Genomic DNA, 22,705 nt, shown 5'->3' with positions numbered 1-22,705 from the left:
CTTCCCGACATGGAAAGCCTGTTGAAAGTGACTTTTGGGGTCCCTAGCAGGACCCCCATTACTCCACGGCCTTCGGTTGGCGGCAGAGGGGGCACCTATGGTGCCTCCCTATTAATCCCTGCACCGTGTGACAGGCACCTTGAGGTGTCAGCCACGCAGTACAGGGATTAACAGAATCTCCCATTTCTGCATGGGAGTTTGTGCTACGGCCCGTTTACAGCTGCAGTACAAGCTCCAATAGAGAAATAGGAGTATGTGACCGCACCATGTGCAGTCGCATTGTAATGGCCGTGTCGGGACCGCCGACATCGTAATCAGGCCCATAATGTTTGAGGCTGAATTCGACAATATTTAGCTGTGAAAAGGTGTGACTCACTCATGTAATACACTTATGGGAATATTCACAAGGATTTATCGCCGAGTTAACAGCACTTTATCGCAGCCAAAGTTGTGATAAACTTATCGCCCAAATCACAAGCTGGTGTTAACAGCCCGCAGCACCAGTATACCCGCGATAGCAGCCGCAAAAATCATCGCCACATATGACCCCCGCAACTATCGCTAATGAGATGCAGTGTAGGCGTTCCCGTGCGAAAAGCCGCGACAACACCACACCTCAACATTCTCAACGACCAGCCAGATCGCCGATAAGAACACAAAACAGGCGATAAGGCGCATTAGCACCCGGAAACTAACACCTGCTCAGACCTGGTGCAAAGGCAGACGACAGCCTGCACCACAAAAGGAAGCCATGCCCACAGCCACATCGGAAGGACAACAGATGCCATGGGCCACTGGTCATGCGGTCCGGGCCACAACACCCACCGCCACCACCCCAGGACCCCAACACCCACCTAGAACCCCCCCAGACCACCACAGAGGCTGCGCAGACAAAGACAGCGGACCCCCAGGAAACGCACAAGCCTCACAGAACCAACACCTGACAATGTCATTGCCCATTACAGGCACAAAAGGACAACCATCGTACGCATCCTGACCAACATCCCCCAACAGGCCGACGGCACCAACACAGCGGACAACCAACAACCCACCCCACACAAAGCTGCTGGCTGTGCTGCACCTGTTGGCCCCTGGTACCCCCCAACCAACACCCGCCAAAGTCAGATGAGTCTCACAGCCAGCCACAACCAAGTCCCTCACACCTGTCCTGGACATCACCATCAGACTGGTACCCCAGTCCCTATATGTCCAACACAATGCGCAGGATCCGCTGGAGACCAAGCAAGGACCATACACCATAGCTGGATGCACGCACGTGTTGGGGGCAATCCGCAGCACACATGTCATACCTGTGCCCCCTAGTGACACAGCACACAATCACCACAACAGAAAGCACACGTGTCACATCAATGTGCAGGCAACATCTGAACACCGTGGAACCTCCACCAATGTTGCCTCCAAATACCCAGCCAGTGTGCATGGTTCCTTCATCCTCCGACAGTCCATCAGCAACCAGCGTTCCCAGGATGGCACCAAGGAAAATACACAGCCCCTTGGCAAGTTCCAAATGAACACCCCACTCACCTCAACTCCACAACCATACAACTCACCACTCTGGCAATGCACACGTCACAAAATCAAAACCAACATACAAAACAACATGCCGATCCACCAGAAACGACAGAACAATTCACAATGGTAACCTGGGCAAGCCGTGAACATGAGCCATCAATGGCATGGCACCTCAGCCACAGACTAGCCCAATGTGGGGAGAGGTGGCAACCAGGCATGTGTGAAGGATGCAGGAGAACCAGGATTGGGAAAGTACACAATGCCAAGAGTGGCGGAGATGTGCTGGACAGACTGCAGTATGCCGAACACACCCATATCCATGGTGACATACACCTCTGGCGTATGGAGTGTAGTGGACAGTGGACGCAACCATGTCACCCCAGCCAGTGGGGGAGTTCACGGAAATGTTGCCAGTTACGCCCCCACCCCGTAAGCGTGAGCGGATTGGGATGGCCGGCGTACGTCAGGCCAGCGTAGGAGTGTGAATAAAAAGCATGTAGCCCTGGGCGTGGTCCTCTTCTGGAAAGCCCAACGTCTCTGTCAGGGCCGACGCCATCCTCGTGAGCGGAGTTGCCTGCGATCCTGTGCACCTGCGTACCTTGGCCCACTGGACCCCAAACCTGTCAGGCCCGCCCCTGCGCAGCTGAGCCACACTGATCACCTTCCGACACCGGCGTGTGTCATGGAGGGCCCATCACGTGCCTGCGCAAGCTCCAAGCCCGAGGCCCGCGACCTTGGCAGACTCCTCAGACCATCACGGCCTCCACGACACAGGCCCGCTTTAGTCCTTTCTCGTTGACGTACTCTACTGCCGCCTCTGGCCTACACCACTGTCAAGTAGGTCACACATTTGGAACTGAGTCTTGATTACACCATGGCAGTGAACATCATTTAAGGCAGAGTTCATGTCACTATACTCCCTTCGATGTGGTGCCACCAAGTCTGTGCATAGCATTACAACCACACGTGTCTGTGGGCCTACGCGGACTACTGCCATCGGCCTACGCTGCACACGAGTAGGTCACAGAATTGGAACTGAACATCGATTATTCAAAGGCAGAATACATCTCATCGCACGCAAGGAGCGGCGTAAGAGGATGACGCGTTGCAGTCCGGAGGGAATAGGATCATCATTACGGAGGCGATCGAACACTACCGACAACTGCCCTGTTGTCACTAACTCTGTGCATCGCGAGCCAACGACCAGTGGGTGTGGTCCCCTGCTGACTACTGCCTTCGGCCCACACTATGGACAAGTAGGTCACACATGTAGAACTGAGTCTTGATCATACATTGTCCGTGTACGCACAAAAAGGAAGAGTCTACTTCACTATACTCCCTTTGGTCAGGTGGCAGCAACCATGTGCATAGCATCCCAACAGCACTTGGCTGTGGGCCTTTGCTGACCGCTGCCCCTGGCGTACACTGCAGTCAAATAGGTCACACACACTTTCGAATTCACCCTTGGTTTATTTATGGCTGACTTGATGTCATTGTACAGGCCTCATCGCAGACTGCATCCCCTTTCAGTCCCGGTGCCACTATGTCTATTCACCGAGACCCATGGACACTTTCTGGTTGGACTTTGGTGGCGACTGAGTCCATGGACTTGGGGTTGTCATCACCATCATGGCGGTGATACTGACTTTGTGGTGAAAAAGAGGCCGTGGCATTCCACCCTTTCATTTGCTGCTTCCGGACAGCTTCCACCCTCTGCATCATGCCCTGGAGGACACCTTCCACTGTCCCCCGCAACCCTCCGCAACATACACCTCGGACATTGATGAGGACCCGCTCAGGTCGCAAGGCCCATCTGACTGCACCGCAAGTCACCGTCCCGTGGCTGGGTACCTGTGCTGGCCGCAGTGCATCCGGGGCCACTAACTCTGTGCTGGTCATGTCCGGGACCCCTTCTTCTGAGATATTGGATGGCCTCTGAGGCGATGGCCTTAGGGTCATCAACGCCATGTGTCTGTGGCCCTGCGCTGTCCGCTGCCTCCGGCCTCAACTGCGGTCCACCAGGGCTCACACATCAAATTGAGTCCTGACCGGCCCGGACGTCGCATCACCGCAGAAGGCTCACGCTACCACCGCCAGGACCACCTCCAACTGCCATCTGCCAGAGTCGAAACGGTGGTCTTGACAGACTTATGGAGTTGCTCACACCTGTCGTGGATGCCATCATCAGACTGATACCCTGCTCGGCACTCCAGGTGCCACTGACTCAGTGCACCGCAAGCCATCGTTCGTTACCGATTGAGTTTTGTGTTGTGGAGAGGTTGCGCAGCAATGTCACCTCAAGCAGTGTGGGAGACCTGGGACGTTGATGAAGAAGATGATGCAGGTCTAACATACCCCACTGCATCTGCACCAGGAATATCTCGAGGGGACACAATCCAAGACTTTTTCTTTACATGGGCGCGCTCAGCTGTAGTGCCCCAACCTCAGTGCACTGTAACTCAAGGACACTTCTGTTTGCATGTTGTGTGTCCTCTGGACTTTCTCTGTCTCCCTCCATGTTGCTCAGCAGTTGACTCTGTTATGCAGGTGTTTTCAGTTTCCATTGCACTGGTGTCCACTGTTGAAGTGGTTGCCAAACCCAAGCACTCCGTGCGGGCTGGCTTACACTCACCCCACACACATCCAGCACAGGCGTCACTGTACATGTGGCCCTGCCAATAAAGGGGCCGGGCGCACTTGCCCGTAATTTCAACATAATATCTGCGTGTGTCCCTGTGGTCTTGTTGTATGCATGACGATGTGAGGTCGTACACGTACATTTCCATTTCACAGTTTCCTGCTCTGTCAGATGCGGTAGGCATGTTTCTGTGCATGTGCGGAGCCAGTTGTGTCCTCTGTTCTGCAGTGTCGGCTTTGCGCATTGTACCACGTTGTCATCAATGTGGGTGTGCTGTTCTTGCTATGTGTGTATGCTGCATTGTGCCAAGGGGATCAGGGACATGATCTTGGGTAATTGTGGGTGTGCAGTGTGCTACACCTCGTTGTGCCTGTATGCCATTGTGCCCATCTCCCCCCGTCCTCCCAGTCCGTTACTCTCCCTGTTAATGTTGTGTCAGGTCCTCTCGAGCTGTGACCGTACTCCCTACTCCTTGCACTGTCTCCACACTAATGACTGTGGCCTCGGTTTCCTTCAGCTCCTCCTGTGGTGCAGGACTACCACCTCCTGTCACCGTTGCTGCCTTCCTGTTGGCAGCGGGTTTGTGCCTGGTTTAGGTTGTCATGTCATGCCAGCGCCTCTTGGCCTCCTCAATTGGCCTCCTAGGCACTTCGACTGTATTCCAGGTGGTCTGCTTGTGGGTCAGTTGCTGGTAGTGTTCTGTCACCTCTGTGACGCTGGTCTTGTTTTCCTGCGGTCTGCACCCCGTCTTCCTCTCCCTCTTCTCCTTGGCCTTCCCGGACCCCGTTGTTCCTTGCTGGTGGTCTGTGGGGGTTGTGGGGTTCACGTTGGCCTCTGCGCTGGGTCAGGGTGCATCCATGTTGCTACGTGCTTTGGCTTGTTTCTGGTGTGTTGTTTCTGTGGTTTTTATGGTGCATGTTCCCGCCAGACGTGTGGGATTTGCAGGCCAGTGGCTGGTTTTCGCTACTTTTTGTACCGCGATTGGCCTCATCGCATGAGTTTTTACGTTTGCCTTTCGCATTTTTGAGGCCTGGCATTGATTTTTGCGCGGCCATTTGACGCGTTATCTGGTGAATATTACATGCTACCGCCGCGTTGTGAATACTTGGTTGGCACGGCTTAATTTTCCAGCGATAGGCTGCGATGTTGAGAGTTGCATTAAGCTACTCTTGCTGTAGTTATCACACGTTTTTGTGAATATACCCCTTAGTTTACTCCTAGAAAGTACTACTAAATTAATTCCCCGCAAATTCTTTCAGATTGGGGCCTCTTACTCACAGATCACACTTTCTCTCAAAGCAAGGTCTGCTTAACCCTGGAAGATGCTCTCTCAATTACACTAGTGCCCTTGAATACTAGTGCTACCAAGAACAGCAGAGCTACCCAGATCACAGGCTCAGATGGCAGGATCCGTGCAACTCCAGCAAAACTAGGGTGATCCTGGTTCAGCGCAATGACCTCACAGATAAACGAAGCTATCGCGGCCCTATCAGAGACAATTTGAACAGTTGCGATAACATGGCAGATAATGCATTTTACGCTATTTTGCCACATGTTATAAGGAAAGGAGCAATCAAATATGAGCCTATTCCATATTGCAAAACCATAGGGAATCATTGCTAGACATGTGCAATACAACTGTTACCACTGAATTTTACGGGTGTCATATAGATTTTTAGACAATTGTAAGAATGTAGCCTGCTGCATGTGCAATCATTTTATGTTAACAAACTGATTTGCACTGTTGATATCGCATATGTGATGAAAAAAATGACACAAGCTGCTTTTGCCGTGGCACCATCTTTCACATGTGAAAAGTAAATAAATTGATATGAACTTATTATGTAAAAATAGCAAAAATAATATGTAAGAGTTTTACCATATATACCCTTATGAAACTAATATTTGACCCATCCATATATTATTTACGCTCACAGCAAAAATGGTTCAAATGTATTTCCTTTCGTGATGGAGCTCCAATGCAAGGCTTTTGTAATTTGGCTTTTGTGTCCACACAGATTAGGCACCAATGGACCTTTTAGGGCTTACCCTCTTGCAGTGCTTAATTTGAGCTAGTGGTTTCTGGTGCTTGGCACCGGTACTTAATTGTCAACACCGGCGCTTGTGACAGTCTGCCACAAGGTGGCACTGTCTCAGATGATGACAACAACAGTCAATTATTAATTCAATAGGCATTCAAAATGACTACCACCTGTCATCCAAGCCATTCTTATAGCTTTGAGGGCCTGGAAAAGTCTGAATTGTCACACTTGGAGGAGTGAGACGGTTAGTAGTTGTTTCATTACTATTACTGGCAGCATGGCAGGTGGTCTCCTGATGATAGCCCTGGCACTTATTTAGGGGCATATTAACAAGGAACAGGGAAAATTAACGCTAAGGGCGCTTAGCGTTAATTTTTTTAACGCCCGCTATCCCTGGATAATATCGCCTGGTTATCGCGTTATTAACAACGCTAACCGCCTAGGCGATAAAAAATCCAGCGATAGCGGCATTTTGGGAGGTTATCACTGGTAATGCAGCGATAAAACTACAAGGATAGGGATATCCTTGTTGATAGCCCATGGTGGACTTAGCCATGTAATCCACCTCCCATTGGATTACATGGCTAACTCTGAAAATCAGCAGACGTAAAAAAGCAGCGTTAACCGTGGTTAGGGCTGCTTTTTTTGTCTCTAACAGGGTTAGCGTGAAGCTTGATAATAGGAGAAATGTCGCTTAGCGACATTTCTCCTATTATTTTGCTCTGGAACGCCCACTTTGCATCTCATTAGAGATGCAAAGGGAAGCGTAGTGAAAAAGGGTGCTAACATGCGATTTTGCATGTTAGCACCCTGTTGTTGATAGGGCGATATTTTTATCTCCGCTTCTTTGGCTTTTAAAGCCAAAAAAGTGGCCCCTAAATTACAAATTACAAATTACAAATTAAGCACTGCGCCTTTTGGGCATGCTACTGTGGCTCTGGTGCAGCCCACCAGAAATAGAATGAGATGAAGAGAGTCTGCTCTCTGCCCCACCTCCAATCACATGATCAGTCTTAGGTTTAGGGGCCTGGATGGGTCAGAGCCTGTAGAAAGGCAGAGTCTATGGCACACTCTTTCCCCAATTGGCACATTTCTCAAAGCAAGATGAAGCATATCTATGTGCGGACAGCTAATTATGCATAGAACTGCTGTTAATATCATTTTGTGCTCTGCATGCATCCCTTACAGTCTTCTACAGTAACATCTGCAGGTGGGTGAGAGGTGCATGACTTGGCATTCATGAATAGGAGACAGAAGGATCCTAAAATTGCCCATGAAAATGGAAACATTTTATGTCAGTTTTTTTCAGACTGTAAAGTCCCTTAAGGTGGACTGTTTGAAAGAACAAACTTAAAAATAATCTAATATACCTTTCACTGGATGCACTGATATCCATAATATTATACATAAGCAATAAAAACCAATTACGATAATCTAGGTTTCTCGCAGAAAGAGCAATCGTTGTAAAAAGAAAATGAGTGGAATATGTAGTCAACATTTTTTTGTCTGCTAAAGCGAGAAGGTACGTGAAATGTTATTCAGGTTGTTTTATTGGAATCAATACTCTTCTATCGGATTTATTTTATTAGGTATTCTGCTATATTTACACTAAAAGATGATGTATGGGTAGAAAATGCCCTGAAAGTTATGAGTCACATCTGTTTGAGGAGCCAATATTTGTAACAATTGCAAGAAAACAACAAAAAATAGCAAGCATTAGCAAAGCCAAAAGGCCTGGGTTTAATCTGCTAACTCATAGTGTTAGCACATCAGAGCGAGACACATGGGAGAGAGCCAATAGTAGCAGTCCAAGAAGGCTACCCTTGCAAAGTAGTCCTCATGAAGATCAATGCAAGAAATCAAGTGGAAACGGAAGTACACAGTGAAACAGCCAATAGACTTAGATGAGAGATGACTACTCCGATGGGCTGAGCCAAGAAGTAAACCACCAAAGTCCCAAGCTAGTGGTTTAAAGATGCTGCTCGAAGAAAAACAATGGTTAAAAGAGATAGGCCGATAGCCTTCTTTATGTATATTTTTGGCTTTAGGTTTGGTCAACAGTTGTGTTGGCACAACTCTTTAAAGAGAAATTGCCTGAATAAAAATTCTGGTCTACGCCAGCCATGTGCTCTAGCTCTGTCCCAAAGCATCACCTATGTGCCTCACCTTTCAATTTATTGGTTCCATAGACAAAGCTTAATGGATCTGTGATACTGAATCTCAGTATTTAGGTTGCTGGATGCTGCAGAGTGACTAATCGCTCTTTACTACCGGTAATGCTGTGGTTTGCTATGAACTTGATGCAGCATTCTTATGTACTTGCCTTTACCTACTAAATGTTTTGGTAAAATGTGCTTGGGTTCCAGCTGCATAGCTACAATATAAGAAGTGTTGATCTTTTAAGGTGTAATCCCCATACCTGATCACCACCCGTCTTGGATTGACTGTCTCAAATCCCCTCCCCTTGTTCCAACTTCCTCCTTGAAAATGAATGAATGATAGACATATAGAGAGCGAGTCTACTCCAAGGGGTGTCCCGGTGCTAGTGTGCATAGCCCAGGTACGCAACCAAACAGCAGAAAACCTACTACCGCCCAGTTTTCATTTTTTTTCTGAAGGTGATCTCAGAAGCGATCAAGTGCAGGTCTCGACGGAGCTCATTCCAAGCCTTAGCAGGCAGGAAAGAGAAGGCTTTGCTGACTCTTTAAACACTCTTAAAGCGTGGGATAACCAAAAGTGAAGTGGAAGCAGGGCTTTGGAGGGAATATACTGAGTGATTACGCAACAGTGGAAGTTTCACTTTGGAGCTTCACCCATGCATGAAGGATTGCTTTCAACCGCCTTAATCATGATATGGAGCAAGGTGTGCCTTCAAGCGCAGCAATAAGAACCATCCAATGACACGAATGGTATTCTCACTGAGCTGAATTACTCAACAAACACCTGACGCCGTGTAATTCTAAGCCTCGGATCCATGACTTCAAGCACAGACTGCACAAAGGCTAATTTACTTGGCAAAATTGATCAATTAGAATGAGAAGTAAATAACCAGATTGAAATCACCAGATTACACCGCAAATCCTCACAAAGAACTGATTTCTAACATAATTTGATAAACACGGTTTACCTTGACTAGTACCCATCCTGATGAAGGTGCCCATCAAGAGGGTTGAAATGCATAGACATCAGCTGGAGGGAGGAAACACCAGAGTTTTAAACATGGACTCATACAGACTTTCCTCAACTGTATTATAGAATGCCATATTGGGAAGAGTCCCCCTCTCACCCCACACTCGGTTAAAAACTGCTTAACAACTTGCACAGAGTTTAAGGAAAAATGTATTTGCCATTGGATAAAAAATCATTGCTTAGTATATATTATGCGAATGATCTATCAAATGAATACACACATGCTCATATGATGATTGCGGTGATGGTTCTTGCACAGAACATTATTGATAGGTATTTTTAATTTAAATAAACTGGTGAAACTTAGTATCACTATACAAAGCACTGAAAACCTTTCCCATCTTTCTTTGTGCTCCTCAAGCAGGGTGGATGTGATATCACAGTTGAAATACTGTTGATAAAAAATTTAACTTTATGATGAAGTGATTCATTTAAAATATTAATAATTAGACTCAGATGAGGTCAGTGGTTCAGAACTAATCTGCATAAGAGAAATAGCAGAATATTTATGACCTACTGAGGACAAGCTTTCTTTGAAAAGGTGTTGTATCCTCTCAGCTGTGACTAGTGTTACTCTGATGGATGAGTTGCAAAGGGAAAAATGCATCATAGAGCGTAAGATACAAAATTACCATTCTTCCCCTTCCACATTTCTCAGGCACCTCCATAAATGTGGTGTTAAAGATTATGTGGGCGATTAAGTGGCCAGATCACCACAAATCTTTGCATTAATTTAATTACCAATATAAATGGTCTGGATGCGCACCACAAGATTAGGAAGCGCCACGCATGTCCCCGAGCAACCCTTAGTTAATTTAGGCTCTGGTGTCCTACCACTTCATCTTCCCCCATCTGACCATCCCTCTCTCCTTTCTATGAAAACAATTTGGAAAAAAAATTACTGCCACCTGACACACTCTTGCCTTACCTCCCCCTCTGGGTCATGCTATCTCGTTTCAGTTTCAGGCATGGTTCAATGATGTTTGAGTACCTTTCATTCTGATGTCTTGGCATTTGGGTACTCGCTTACCCCACATGAGTAGCGCCAGAGTTAATAACAGTCGCTTGGCGATGATGTCATTGGCGGTGATCAATCTAAATCTGCATATCCTACATCATGCAGAGCCTCACGCTGTGACGCAAAGGAGCCTCTCCACTGAGTAGCCTAAGATTTGTACTGGAAGTACAACCTCCATTAGAAATGCCCACGTGTAGACACCACCACAATGGCCAGGCAATGAAGATGCATGCTTTAGGGTAAAGCACACATTTTACATGTCGGTATAGCAGGCGGTAAACCCCATGACCCCTGACTTGCACCTGCTTTTGTTTGGCTTTAGCCAAACCAGATCACGCCATTTTAGTAAACCTGTCTTTGCAACAAAAGCCAAGATTTTTGAACTGGCGCACCCAGAGCACGCCTGCCTTGCGTATATTAGCACGGGTGGTGCAAATGGTTTTGGGTGCAACAAGTGCAAAGCAACATAGCTGTTGCATGTCAAAGTTGATCTGTTGCTGCTGTTTGTGCAGCTTTGCGATGCTTCACAACATTTTGCATTGCTGAGATTCTCTTGAGCATCTGTGCAGCACCATAGTAAATGTGGCCTTTGGGGTCCTTTGTGGTCCAGCTGTAAAACCGTTGTAGGTACCAGAGCATCACCACGATTTCTGTCTCACTCAGGTCTGCATATGTGCAGGAGCCAGTGGAGACAGAAATCGGTAATTTTCCATTCCACTGCCTTCTTCTGCTCTTTGGAGATGTGGGTGCAGGAATTGGTCATAACCTTCCCTTGCACTGCTTCAAAATAAATGTTTTCCAATATTCTGACTCCAGGGCAATGAAAAACAAAACTCATTCTTCACAGCTCTTATATCAGAGCAGTAAACAGTTTTAAAAATTTTTTGATTGCAAACGGTTTCTCCTCAAAGCTACACAAAGTAAAGGTCTTCTAGTTGAAAATAATTATGGAACTTGACATTTTCCTTCATTTTGCAAAATTTCATACAATTCCTAATACTTTTGTATTTCAAATAATTTTGAGAGAGGTTCCACTAATAAAATTACCATTTACACTTCTCTGTGTGTATGGCACCACTCCACTACTCTCCAACATTTTGTGGCAAAGCAGGTCTGCAAAATAAATATAAAAGTGGATTTTTATTGCTGAAGTTTCCTACGTTTTACCATTGGCCACTCACAGTGTTTAATTTGTAAAATAATAAGTGCTGGTGCCTAAAGTTTTGTTCAGAAGTCTGCGGCCGGCCCCATCGAAGGTCGGGGTGCCAAGTACCAACGCTATGTAATTTTGATTCCACCTCATGCCTCTTCAATCCACCACCAGACACTCCTGGCCTCTTTATCTCACTCTTTCAGGTTTGTTTTTATTTGTGTATTTTCCTTAAGTCACTGCTTTTTCCGTCTTTCTCTTCCTCTATCTTTCTCCGTTTGTGTTTTCCTCTCTCTTGCTCTGGCTCAAAGTTTCTTGAGATAAAATAAGTGCTTGTCCTCAAAAATGAGTGTTGGTGGGCTCCACCTGCAACCTCTGGCTCAAATTAAGCACTGACCCTGCCACCAAAACATTGTCCTATATTGAATCAATATATTTTAATTGAATTGTATGTAAACATATAATTTTAGAAAAATTATATGAACCTATAGAGATTCGATGGGTTCTTTGATAATATTGGTGCTGTGAGGAGGTCTGTATCTTTGATCCTGAAGTCTCATATGAAAACACAGGAACAATGCCAGGATTATTGGCACTCTGTGAACCTCCACCCATCACCAACAAAATGGCTGCTCTTAAAGCCCCCATCCACAAGATGGCACTCTTTGCTAGACCCTCACTGCACCTGTCAAGGGTCTCACTTTGTTTATGCGTACCAATACGTCAAAGTATGTAAAGTTGCCAATGATGTTCCTGTGTGCCAAAATATGTATCGTCTAACCGTGCCCCCCCCCCCTCTCCTCTACTCCTTTCTCTTCACTTTCCCTCTTCCTTGGCCTGTCCCTTTCTCTTCTACCACTGGATGCCTGATCGGGCTCATGGGGTCCATAAAGGCGCATTACCCCCACATGTAAATTTGGACACCCTCGCTTAACCGAGTATATGCTTTCTGTATACCCTGTGAAAACCAACAAAGTATTTTGACAAAGAAAAAAAAAAGTGGGTGCCGGCACTTTCAACACTGAAAACGGGTTGCTGATTTATCTCTGATGATTGTTGGTCTGCCTTTTTTCCGAAATTATGTGTATGCCTGAGAAAGCCCTCGTGTCCCATTTCTTTCAGGGATATGACCTGAAATTGGCGAGTGCATAATTTTTTTTGCCAACGTGACATATTTTGCATACGCCATTCCTTGCCTCGTTCTATGCACCGGGTGCAAGGCAGTGTCACAATGTGTGTGGCCTCTGCTCTAGTAGATATTTATTTATTTTATTCATTTATTTGGTGCACAAATCATCCCCAAGGGGATCTCTAGGTGCCTTTGCAGCAGGGGATATCACACTGTAGAAAGTGAGATTATAGGGTGAATAACCAGGTTTTCAGGTTTTTTTTTTAAAAAAAGAGTGAAGTCAGAGCATGCACGAATAGACAAGGGCAGCTGACTCCAGTGATAAGGGGCAAGGAATGATATACGGTAGATGTGTGAACACCGGGCTTAGCGGAGCCATAGCGGCTCTGTGTGCGCCAGGATCCAGACGTTGACAGCTCTTGGTCCGCGGAGTGATGCACAGCTTCCGCACTCAGAGCCAAACCACAAGAATGAGGTCTCCATCCGCTCCCTGTGTTTACTACCCTAACCTTGGCCGCTCCTGGCTTGCTGTGCTTGAGTTTGTTCCTGTAATCGCTCAAAAGAAGGATCAGTCACGGTTGTTTGTTTCTTCTGCCATGTCACAGAGCAATTTATTTCATACAAGGGAGAAAAAAACACAGCCATGGACATTATTTCTAGACATGAGTGTTTCCTGACAGCCGACCTGTTTCTCTACTGAGCCGCCTCGGCTGCTGGGGGCGGGTTTTCACCAGGTGCTGAAAGGCAGGAAATGGCTGACCCTTTCCAAAGTGCCACCATTACTCTGAGAGAATTAGCACAGTTCCTGATCATGAGAGGGATTTCTAAATTCATGTGGACTGTATGTGGAAAGAGGTGGAAAGATTGGGCAGCAATAAGAGGAAGTGGAGGTGGAAATAGAGGTAGTATTCAATGAAACAGATCTGGAGTCAAGAGGTCTGAGTTGGACCGTTAGGCCTTGTTACACGTTGCCTCTTTGGTGTAAGGATACCAGGCGGTGCGGGGGGGGGGGGCAGAATCTCTAGTTCCATCGGGTATCCCTGTACCCAACATGCATCACAAGATATTTTCCCTAGAAAGGGGAGTAAGATGTGGGTCCAGGAATACAGGGTACTGTTCTTAGAAGATTATGAGTGCACCCCTTCTTTAGTTGCAATATATTATGTACCCTCAATTTTGGTTGTACATTATCGGTGATTGGCTGCATCCCCCGCAGTGGTGCTAAAAATTCATAGATACATTTAAAAAAAAAAAAAGGTTAAGGCCATTAACACAAGGCGTGGCCCCTTAACTATTCTAGTTAAACTTGCAGGGCCTAACTTCCTTCAGCCCGAAACTAAAGGAACTTAATCACACCAAAAAATTGAAAATGGTGCTACCAAGCGATTCACTGGCACTGCCTCCTGGTTGTGCCAAAAGACAGTGAAGCATATTTATGAGAGCTTTGAATCATGCTTGCCACATGCAACGTGGTACATGTGTGACATAAACCTCTTAGTTATATTTTTGAAGCCACACAAAGCCACTTTGTGTGGCTTTGAAGGGCTTCAAAAATATGTTGTAATGCAACGCAGAGCAAATCGCTGCGTTGCATTACTCTGTGCCAGAGAGGCGTTCCATTGGCGTTGCGTTGGGTGTTCCCATGCAACTTCCATGGTTTTTGATGCATTCCCATAATTACCAAACCTGATAAACCTGGGAATACGCCAAAAAGATAAGCCTCCCCAGGATAGGCGCAACAAGGAGAAATATCTTAATTTCTCCTCTTTACTTCCTTTTTCTATGTGTGCTGCATTCTGTAGCACACATAGAAAGAGGGAAAAGTCTCTCAGAATGGTTTTGTGCAGGAAGGTGCGCCACGTAGCATTGCACCATCATATAATTAGGAAAAAGGCTGGTCACATGCAATGGAGTGGGGCCAAGGAGGAGAAACTCTCCTGACTGAGGGAGCCTGGCCTCTTGTTATTGATCCCACCGTGAAACACACAAACCCACACACTTTCCTGCCATTTTATTAGAAATAACTTCACACAGAGAAGGAAAGGAATATATCCTCACGTACTAGGTTAAAATGCAGCTATAAGTGGAAGCATACTTCCTAACCAATGCAGACTTCCTTAATGGTTGGGTGGAAAGTTTATCAAGTGAGTATTTTATAATTATATTAGAACATTGTTTATCAATGCCATAAGTAAGCATCCATAATTGATGGAATGCAGATGTTCCATTCGAACATCTTCAGCATGGCCCTCCACCAAGAGGAGGCCATTACATTCTTCTGTTTGTGTACAACACCAAGAAAATGGATATATATTGTTGACACAAGATTACAGGATTGCATAAAATGTTAGGGAGCTTGGCACTATGTTGGAAGAACTGTGGGGAGAGGGGCTCCTATTTTCACAGTGCTAGACCTGTGCCCATGTTCAGGAGAGTTTGTCTAATTCAGGTGTAGCAACCACTCCATTGCAAGCTACCATTAGCTTCTTCACTTAAATTCATTTTTTTTAAAGCACAGTGTCACCTTTTTCTTTTAAAGTCAAGGGAAGGCTGTGTTTGTTTTATATAATTTTCTTAAGGCTGCAGATAGCAGGGCCTGATAAAGGGCAGTGCTGGAGTTAGATTTATGATGCAGGGCACAGAGGTGAAGAACTGAAGCACTGAGGTATTTAACTCTTAAATAAGTCCTTGTCAACTCAATATTGGAGTGTGAGCACATGCTGAAAGCTGAACCAATAAATACATTTGTAAAACAAAATGATGTTTCTGAATGCTTTTAACTGGTAGAAAATGAAAATGAAAATGAAAATGAAAAGTTACTTAATGATTAACTTAACTCTTCATTTTAATCTTCTCCCATTTCATAGTGTCACATTTACAAACTGCCGGCTCTTGCTCCCAGTAGCTGGTAGACACTGTGTCATATTTATAAAGAAAAATACAACCCTATTTTTTTTTTTTAAATGGGAGAAATTTAAAGTGAAGAAAAATCTTTCCATGAACCATTGTCATAATGTTTTTCTCCACTTTCAGTTAAGCCAATTACATCTCAATGTTTTTTTTCTTCACTTTAAATTCCTCCCATTAAAGCAAATAGTTATGGCTGTATTTTTCTAGTATAAATATGGCACTTGGTCTACAGGCCACTGGTGTTTGTAAATGTGACCTTGGAAATGGGATTACATTTAAATGATGAGTTTTATGGAATCCATATAAACACAAAGTTAACTGTTCTCTTTTATTTTCTCCCATTTCAAAATGTCACCCTTCGCGCAAATTTGATTATCGCCGTCTATCGCTTGATTACATAGCCGTGTTAGTGGTGTATTAGCAACGCTTAGCTCACAGGCGATGTACAAACCAGCGATAGACTGCGATAATATAACCTTATAGCCCGCCGTAGCGGGCTATACTGGCTAATAAAGGCCCGCTGCAGCGTTAAAGGCCCGAGCCGAAGGCGAGGGACTTTACCAAAAGCAGCAGGACTTAAATAGCGGTATAGCCCTGCTACGAAGGGCTATAAGGCTATTAGAACATTCTGCCACTAGAGGGCAGAATGTTCTAATAAATTAAACAAAGGCTTCTCGAAGCTCGAGGGGATTTAAATCCCCTCGAGCTTCGAGAGGCTTTTGTAAAACATTGGAATGTTGCTCTGCGGGCCTTTACCGGCCCGTAGAAGCATGGAGCACTCCATTGTCTACAATGGAGTGCTCCACATTCCAATGTTCTAATCATCATTAGCGTGTGAAATCAAGCGATGATTTCATAGCGCTAACTAAAAGCTTGTTAATATGAGAGTGTGGACTTAACCTGTCAATCCACCTCCCATATTAAACATGCTTAAGTCAGGTTTTGACCAGACGTTAGGATCAGGCGATAAACGCGGTTAGAGGGACTTTTAATATCGCTTCGCAAGACCGGGGCCGCCTTGTTAATACAGAGCTGTTGAGTTAGCGCCCTCTTTCATGTTGTATTTTTGAAGGAACGCCTACTTTGCATCTCATTAGCGATGCTTATTGCTGGCATGAAATGCGTTACAAAATCGCCTGCTAACATGCGCTAATGCATGTTAGCGACGCCTTGTAAATAGGGCGATGAGAATATCGCCGCTTTAGCGGAAAAAAGTGCCGCTATAGCGGCGATACTGCCCTTGATAATATGCCCCTTGGTGTTGTATTTATTAGGGACACATACAGCCGTTATTTTGGGTGGGAGATATTTAAAATATAGGAAAATGTTCCATATCATGAACATTTTTGCAGAACATTTTCTCCCATTTAAAGAAAAAAGGTTATATATTTGGATTATACTTATAACCGTGTCACATATGACGAAAGGTATTCCAGTGCCACAAGTACATATGGCATATGGCATAGGCTTTCAGTCACTCATACACATTTATCCCATTCATACGCACACATGTTCAGGTATCCTCAAAGACCGCACTCTCACTGACACACATGGCAGTCCTGTTATAGTGCCCCTTGTCAAAGTATTTTGTTCAAACCATAGTATCTGGTTCTATGGGCATTAGTCTTAAAGTTAATGGAGCCGGGCGTGAGGGTGTCTGGTAACAATGAGCGAACTGCTTAGCCTTCTGTAGCTCGCAATGATTTTCACTGATCAGAAGTAGCTCTCACTACAGAAAAGTTTGGCAAATATAATCTATAACTGTGCCTATCATCTTTAGCACGGAAATAGATGTTGTATATTTGTTAATCGAATTAGTTGAGTCTTTGGAGGTGGCTTGGGTGGTTTGATAGTCACTACAAATCAAGGCACAAAAAGTAAACTTTTTCAAAGTTTAATAATGTAGTGATGTCTTGGTCAAAGAGGTTACTATAAATTATTTTCAATCCCCCCTTTTTAATCTGCCTTCACACTGGCTCGGGTTCAGTTCTGTGAAATCAGTATGGTGAAAACAGTGCCCACAAGCTTTGATCTCCGAGCCCTACCACTCTTCAGAGTGCGCACTTAAGTGTGCACTTAGGCGCATATTTAGTAAGATATCACGCTGCGCAGTAAGTCACCTTGCTGCGCTGCATGATAGGGAAAGGGCAAGAATACGCCATGCTTAAAAATATACGGTGCATTCCTGCCCTTTCCTACCTCTTGGCGCAAAATGTGCTGCCTGGCACCATGGCAGGCACCCTTGCAGCATGGTGCAAGGGTGCCTGCATTGTAAGCAGGATTGTTTTTGTGCAGGAAGGAACACCTTCCTGCACAAAACAATCCTGTGAGGCATTTTTCTCTTTCTATGTGTGCTGCAGGAAGTAACGAAGAAATAAACATATTTTTTCCTTGTTACGCCTCACCTGGGGAGTCGCAGCCTTTTGATGTATTCCCCAGTATACCAGTAATGGTAAATCTGCAAAATGCGCCAAAATCCATGGGTGGATGTGTGAGAACACCCAAGCTCCAGCCATAAAACACCTCCCTAGTGCATAGTAATGCAATGCAGCGATTTGCGCTGAGTTGCGTTACTCTGGACTTATCAAGCCACTCAGGGCCATACAAGGTCCCTTGCATAGCTTGATAAATCCTACTTAGGTTTTGCGTTGCCCTTGTGCCCCATTGCTTGGTGCAAGGGTGACACCAAACCCACATAAATATGCCCCGAAATCTCTGCCCATTCACAAATTTCCATTGAACGTCCCGTGGGAACTTGACATGAACCTCGTTTAGTCACGTTCCCTCTGTCGTTATGTAAGCTGCTGGTCTTACTCTTGCTGGCTACTTGTCTGGCTGTCCATCTTGTTCCAGCTTTCCAATGCTATGGGTTGCATTCATAAATCTGTTTTCTCCTCTGTCCCTCCTCATTTTATGGCCCTACTTCTCCAACCATCAGATCCTCCACGCATCTGCTACTCCAAAAGGAGCCACCAGAAAGCTTCCCTCTGCTTTAGAGCTGCGACTCTTCAGAAAGGCAACACCAGGCCATAAAGCACATGGAAGAGCCATTACACTTCCCAATAATGCATGCACTAAAAACATATTTTTGATTCATGGATTGTCTGGAACGCATATTCGAGTGTCGCCCCACTTCAAGTGGAAACCTTCAGTGTGATTCTTGTTTAACTTGATACAGCTCACACGTGCCATCTTAGTGGCCTGTAATTAGTTATTTTGATTTTAGTTATGAGTCCACTCAGAGTTCAGACCAAGTGCTTACCTTTTGCGTCAATGCGCAGACCAGTGATGTGTGCAACCCTGGAAGTTAGCGCTACAGTCTAGTGGGTAAATCTCCCAACAACAAGGATTCCAGATTGGATGTAATGGTAGCTTTAGTGCAATGATGTGTGTTAGATATTTGCCTGTTTACCCCTTCCAATGCATTGGTGATGCTATGATGTGGAATGTGAGTGTCTATTTTGTTCTCATCCAGTTTCTCTTTCATCCCCACAGGTCGGTTCTTTCTTCATGATTAACTTGTGCCTGGTTGTGATAGCAACACAATTTTCGGAGACCAAGCAGCGGGAGAACCAGCTAATGCAGGAGCAGCGGGCCCGCTACCTGTCCAATGACAGCACAATTGCCAGCTTCTCAGAGCCGGGCAGCTGCTATGACGAGTTGCTCAAATACATCTGCCACATCTTCAGGAAAGTGAAGCGAAGGACAGTCCGCTTGTACAGCAACTGGCAGAACAAGAGGCGGAAAAAGGTGAACCCAAACAGTGCCGCAAATGGGCAAGGTCGCAGCCGCAGGAGCAGGCGAAGGATCACCTCCATCCATCACTTGATTCACCACCATCATCACCACCACCACCACCACTATCACATTAGCAATGGAAGCCCTCGGGGCCAAAGACCAAACCCTGAGATCTGTGATCTGGAGATGAAGGTCTTAAAGCCTCGGAGTCAGCTCATGCTGCCGCCTCCATCCCCAGGCCTCCAAAGTTCAGCTCCGAGCTCAGAGTCCGTTCATAGTATTTATCATGCTGACTGCCATGTAGAAGGTGCCCCAGCGAAATGTAAGTCTTCCAGTGCCTCACCAAACATCAAACTGACGGCTGGGCTCGTCAATCACACCAACATGAACTATCCGACCATCATGCCTTCTCCAGGGGGCAAACTCAGTCCCGTTCCAGGTTCCCGCGGAAGGAGAAGCAATAGCACCCCTGTAACACTGATCAACAGCCCTATGAGCTTGAGCACTGATCCCTACGGAAAGCGCAGTTACTTGATAGGAGAACATGGTAAGGAAAGTTGATTTTCATTAGTAGGCAGGAAACCATCTTTCCTGAGAATAATTTGCTAGGAAGAGAAATAACGACATGTTCAGATATCTTACGATGAACCTCACATACATTGTAATTGGCATACCATAATATACCAGGTAAGTGCTATAATATGGAAAACTGCGCGATTATTCTCTGGCTTCAATCTTTAAGGCAAAATTGCTGATATTGCAATTGATTGATCAATACCAGCTGCTTCCTCGGCAGTTACTTTCCAGATGGAATAGTGAGAACAAAGCAAGTGGCATAAAACCTAGCAGAGTATCCACAGTTTATGGCCAAGTAAGAACACGATAAGAATCAAGTAAACTAAAGCAGCTGAACGTGTACTGCAATAAGTCCATATGACCGCGATAAGCAAGACTGTATGTAGGAGAACATCCAATTGCAAGGATTGAGTGAGGGTCCAAGTGATGTGGTACTTGGAAGAAGTGAAGGTGCAGGGTGAAAGACTCAGAAACTACACAGTAAGTGACCTGGTTTATAGCTGAGCCTCCTCTGTGATGTGCAATATGAGGACACACATTGATTTGAGACTCAGCTGATTTTACAGATTGCAGTAGAATGAATTCAATATGAGCACAATAGTATGATCTGATATCATGCAAAACGCACACTGATATTTTCAGTGATAGCATGGAAGGTCACCAGGACCCAGTGAGCAATACACTGCGATTGACTTTGCAGCTGTTACTGTAGCGATTTCGTGACCGCCATTGTCTGATGCTACACGCTGTCAGAGCTCGCCAGAGTTGGTCCTGGAGGGCTGGATCCATGCCAGGTTTTTAGCATATCTCCATTTAGACAAATGTAGTTATCTTAAAAATCTGGCATGGGATCAGGCCCTTCCGGGACAGACTTTGGAGTAACCTGCACTACCTTCTAGGGCAAGGCTTGCATTACATAACTCCATATTACAGGCACTACAAACCTCTTTCCATTTTTCTTTACACTCTATCTAAAACCACAGGTTTGACGCGATTTGTCACTGACTGATTATTTGTTGACCCATATCATAACAACAGCAATAATGACAGTAATATAAAGGCAATTAAGAGAGAGAATGCTGCATGCTGGTTTTATTATTTGCCACCTAAACAATGCGCGCTTTATGTACCCAATGCAATATTCCTCAGTTTAGTGACCTTAAAAGAATAAAAGGCTATGTCGCTTCTGCCAAAATTTGAATCTATAAACCACCATTGGCAAAATGATCTTTGAAAGTGACACTTAGTGCTCCACCTAGGAAGCTCTGTGCTGAAATTAATGGTTAAGAACTAAAGGGGGTGTGCAGTTCCTGTCTGGACTTGGGGGAAAGACAGGTCTTTCTTCGTGATGCCCTCACACACCCCGAGAGGTGTCATGCTTCATCATCGGGCGTTTTTCCCTCGTCAGGTCGGCGCTGCAGTGCCTGACGGGCTCCCGTAACCGGGGCTCTTTGCCGGGGATCTTTTGATGAAGAAGCCGTAAGATGCTTGCGGATGTGGGGGCTGGGTAGTGCAGAAGGGAATGAAAGGATTAAAATAGGTTTGGAGCAGTCCTATTAAATCAAATTTTAATAAACTAGGTAGCTCTAGCCTAATTAAAAACTGTGTGTGTGTGCCCCTGTGTGGAAATAATGTTCTTCAAGGGCAATCTAGGTGTGGATGGTCAACATGTTTCGTGCCTGGTTTGCCCCTAACGGGTCAATTGGCACTTCGTCAGGACCGGAAAAAAAAAAAGAAAGGTGATAAAGTGCACTGCCGTCTGGTATTCAATTCAGTAACATAAATTACCAGTACCGATAGAAATGCCCTAGTAGACGTGTACAGGGGAGTACTGTAGACCTGTAGGAAAAGGGGACAAGAAGGGAAGGAACAACCAAGAACAATTATGAAAAGAGTAAAAGCATTCGCCAGGGAAGCTGCAATTTTTGCCTATGTTAATAACACAATGTAATGGCACAAATCTTCATGAATACATTTGGTTGATCATTATTCAAGCATGGCCAGTGCATCAGTGGATGCGGCTGGTTAGTGAAAAATTGGTTAAAAACAATCTCAATTACATGATGGTTGACTTATGTACAAACGCAGCCAGTATAACAATTAGTGTGGCTGGCAAGTGAAAAACAATCTCATGATAGCATGAGCTTTCAAACTTGTGAGCGTCTCGGATTGCGTGGCATAATAGTCCCGGCAAAAATTGTTACAGATCGTGCGTGTTCGGACTCTACCATTACAGTACTGTGAGCGCTAGATGTGCGTAGCCAAACTAAACCAAATTGGTAGCCTTCGGATGCAGAAAATTTACAGTGCGAAATATGTCGCAAGAGAGGGATTACGAGCGAAGCCAAACGTTAACAAATTGGTGGCCTTAGGACGCAGAAATTTACAGTGTGATATATGACGTAGGAGCAGGATTGAGTGATTAAAGTTATTTGGCCTAAATGCGGGAGATAGTCACAAAATTGTCAGACAGTAGAAAATTTGTAGAAAAATGTGCGCGGTTTAAAATTAATGGTACCAGGAATACCTGACCTGGCAGTTTGGAATGGACTGTTCCAATTGGAGCAGGGTCAACACTGATTTGCATACGGCTGAGTCCAAACTGAAGTGGCATGGTGGGCAAAAGAACAATATGTTACCTGAGTGATTGCCAGCAGTTAGACAAGTTGCAAGTATTTCTCCCATCACCTTTTGTGTGCTTGATACACTGACATGCTTAAGGTTAGTGAAACATAAGACCAATAAAACACTTAGATGTATCCTGGTGATGCATGGGTGTGTC

The 22,705-nt window shown here is 45.3% G+C and overlaps 1 protein-coding gene across 1 annotated transcript in view; it reads left to right on the top strand.

Annotated features, from left to right (window-relative positions):
- CACNA1H (calcium voltage-gated channel subunit alpha1 H) overlaps positions 1-22,705 on the top strand; it is a 1,553,446-nt gene that overhangs the window by 932,231 nt on the left and 598,510 nt on the right. The window contains exon 9 of the mRNA XM_085629001.1: positions 19,105-19,894. Within this exon, the coding sequence (XP_085485127.1) occupies positions 19,105-19,894 (790 nt within the window). The remainder of the gene's footprint in view (positions 1-19,104; positions 19,895-22,705) is intronic.

The sequence above is a fragment of the Triturus cristatus genome, chromosome 10 (genome assembly GCF_964204655.1).
Source record: "Triturus cristatus chromosome 10, aTriCri1.1, whole genome shotgun sequence".
Lineage (NCBI taxonomy): Eukaryota > Metazoa > Chordata > Amphibia > Caudata > Salamandridae > Triturus > Triturus cristatus.
Note: the sequence above shows the minus strand (reverse complement) of the source record. Positions and strands in the feature narration are given on the sequence as shown.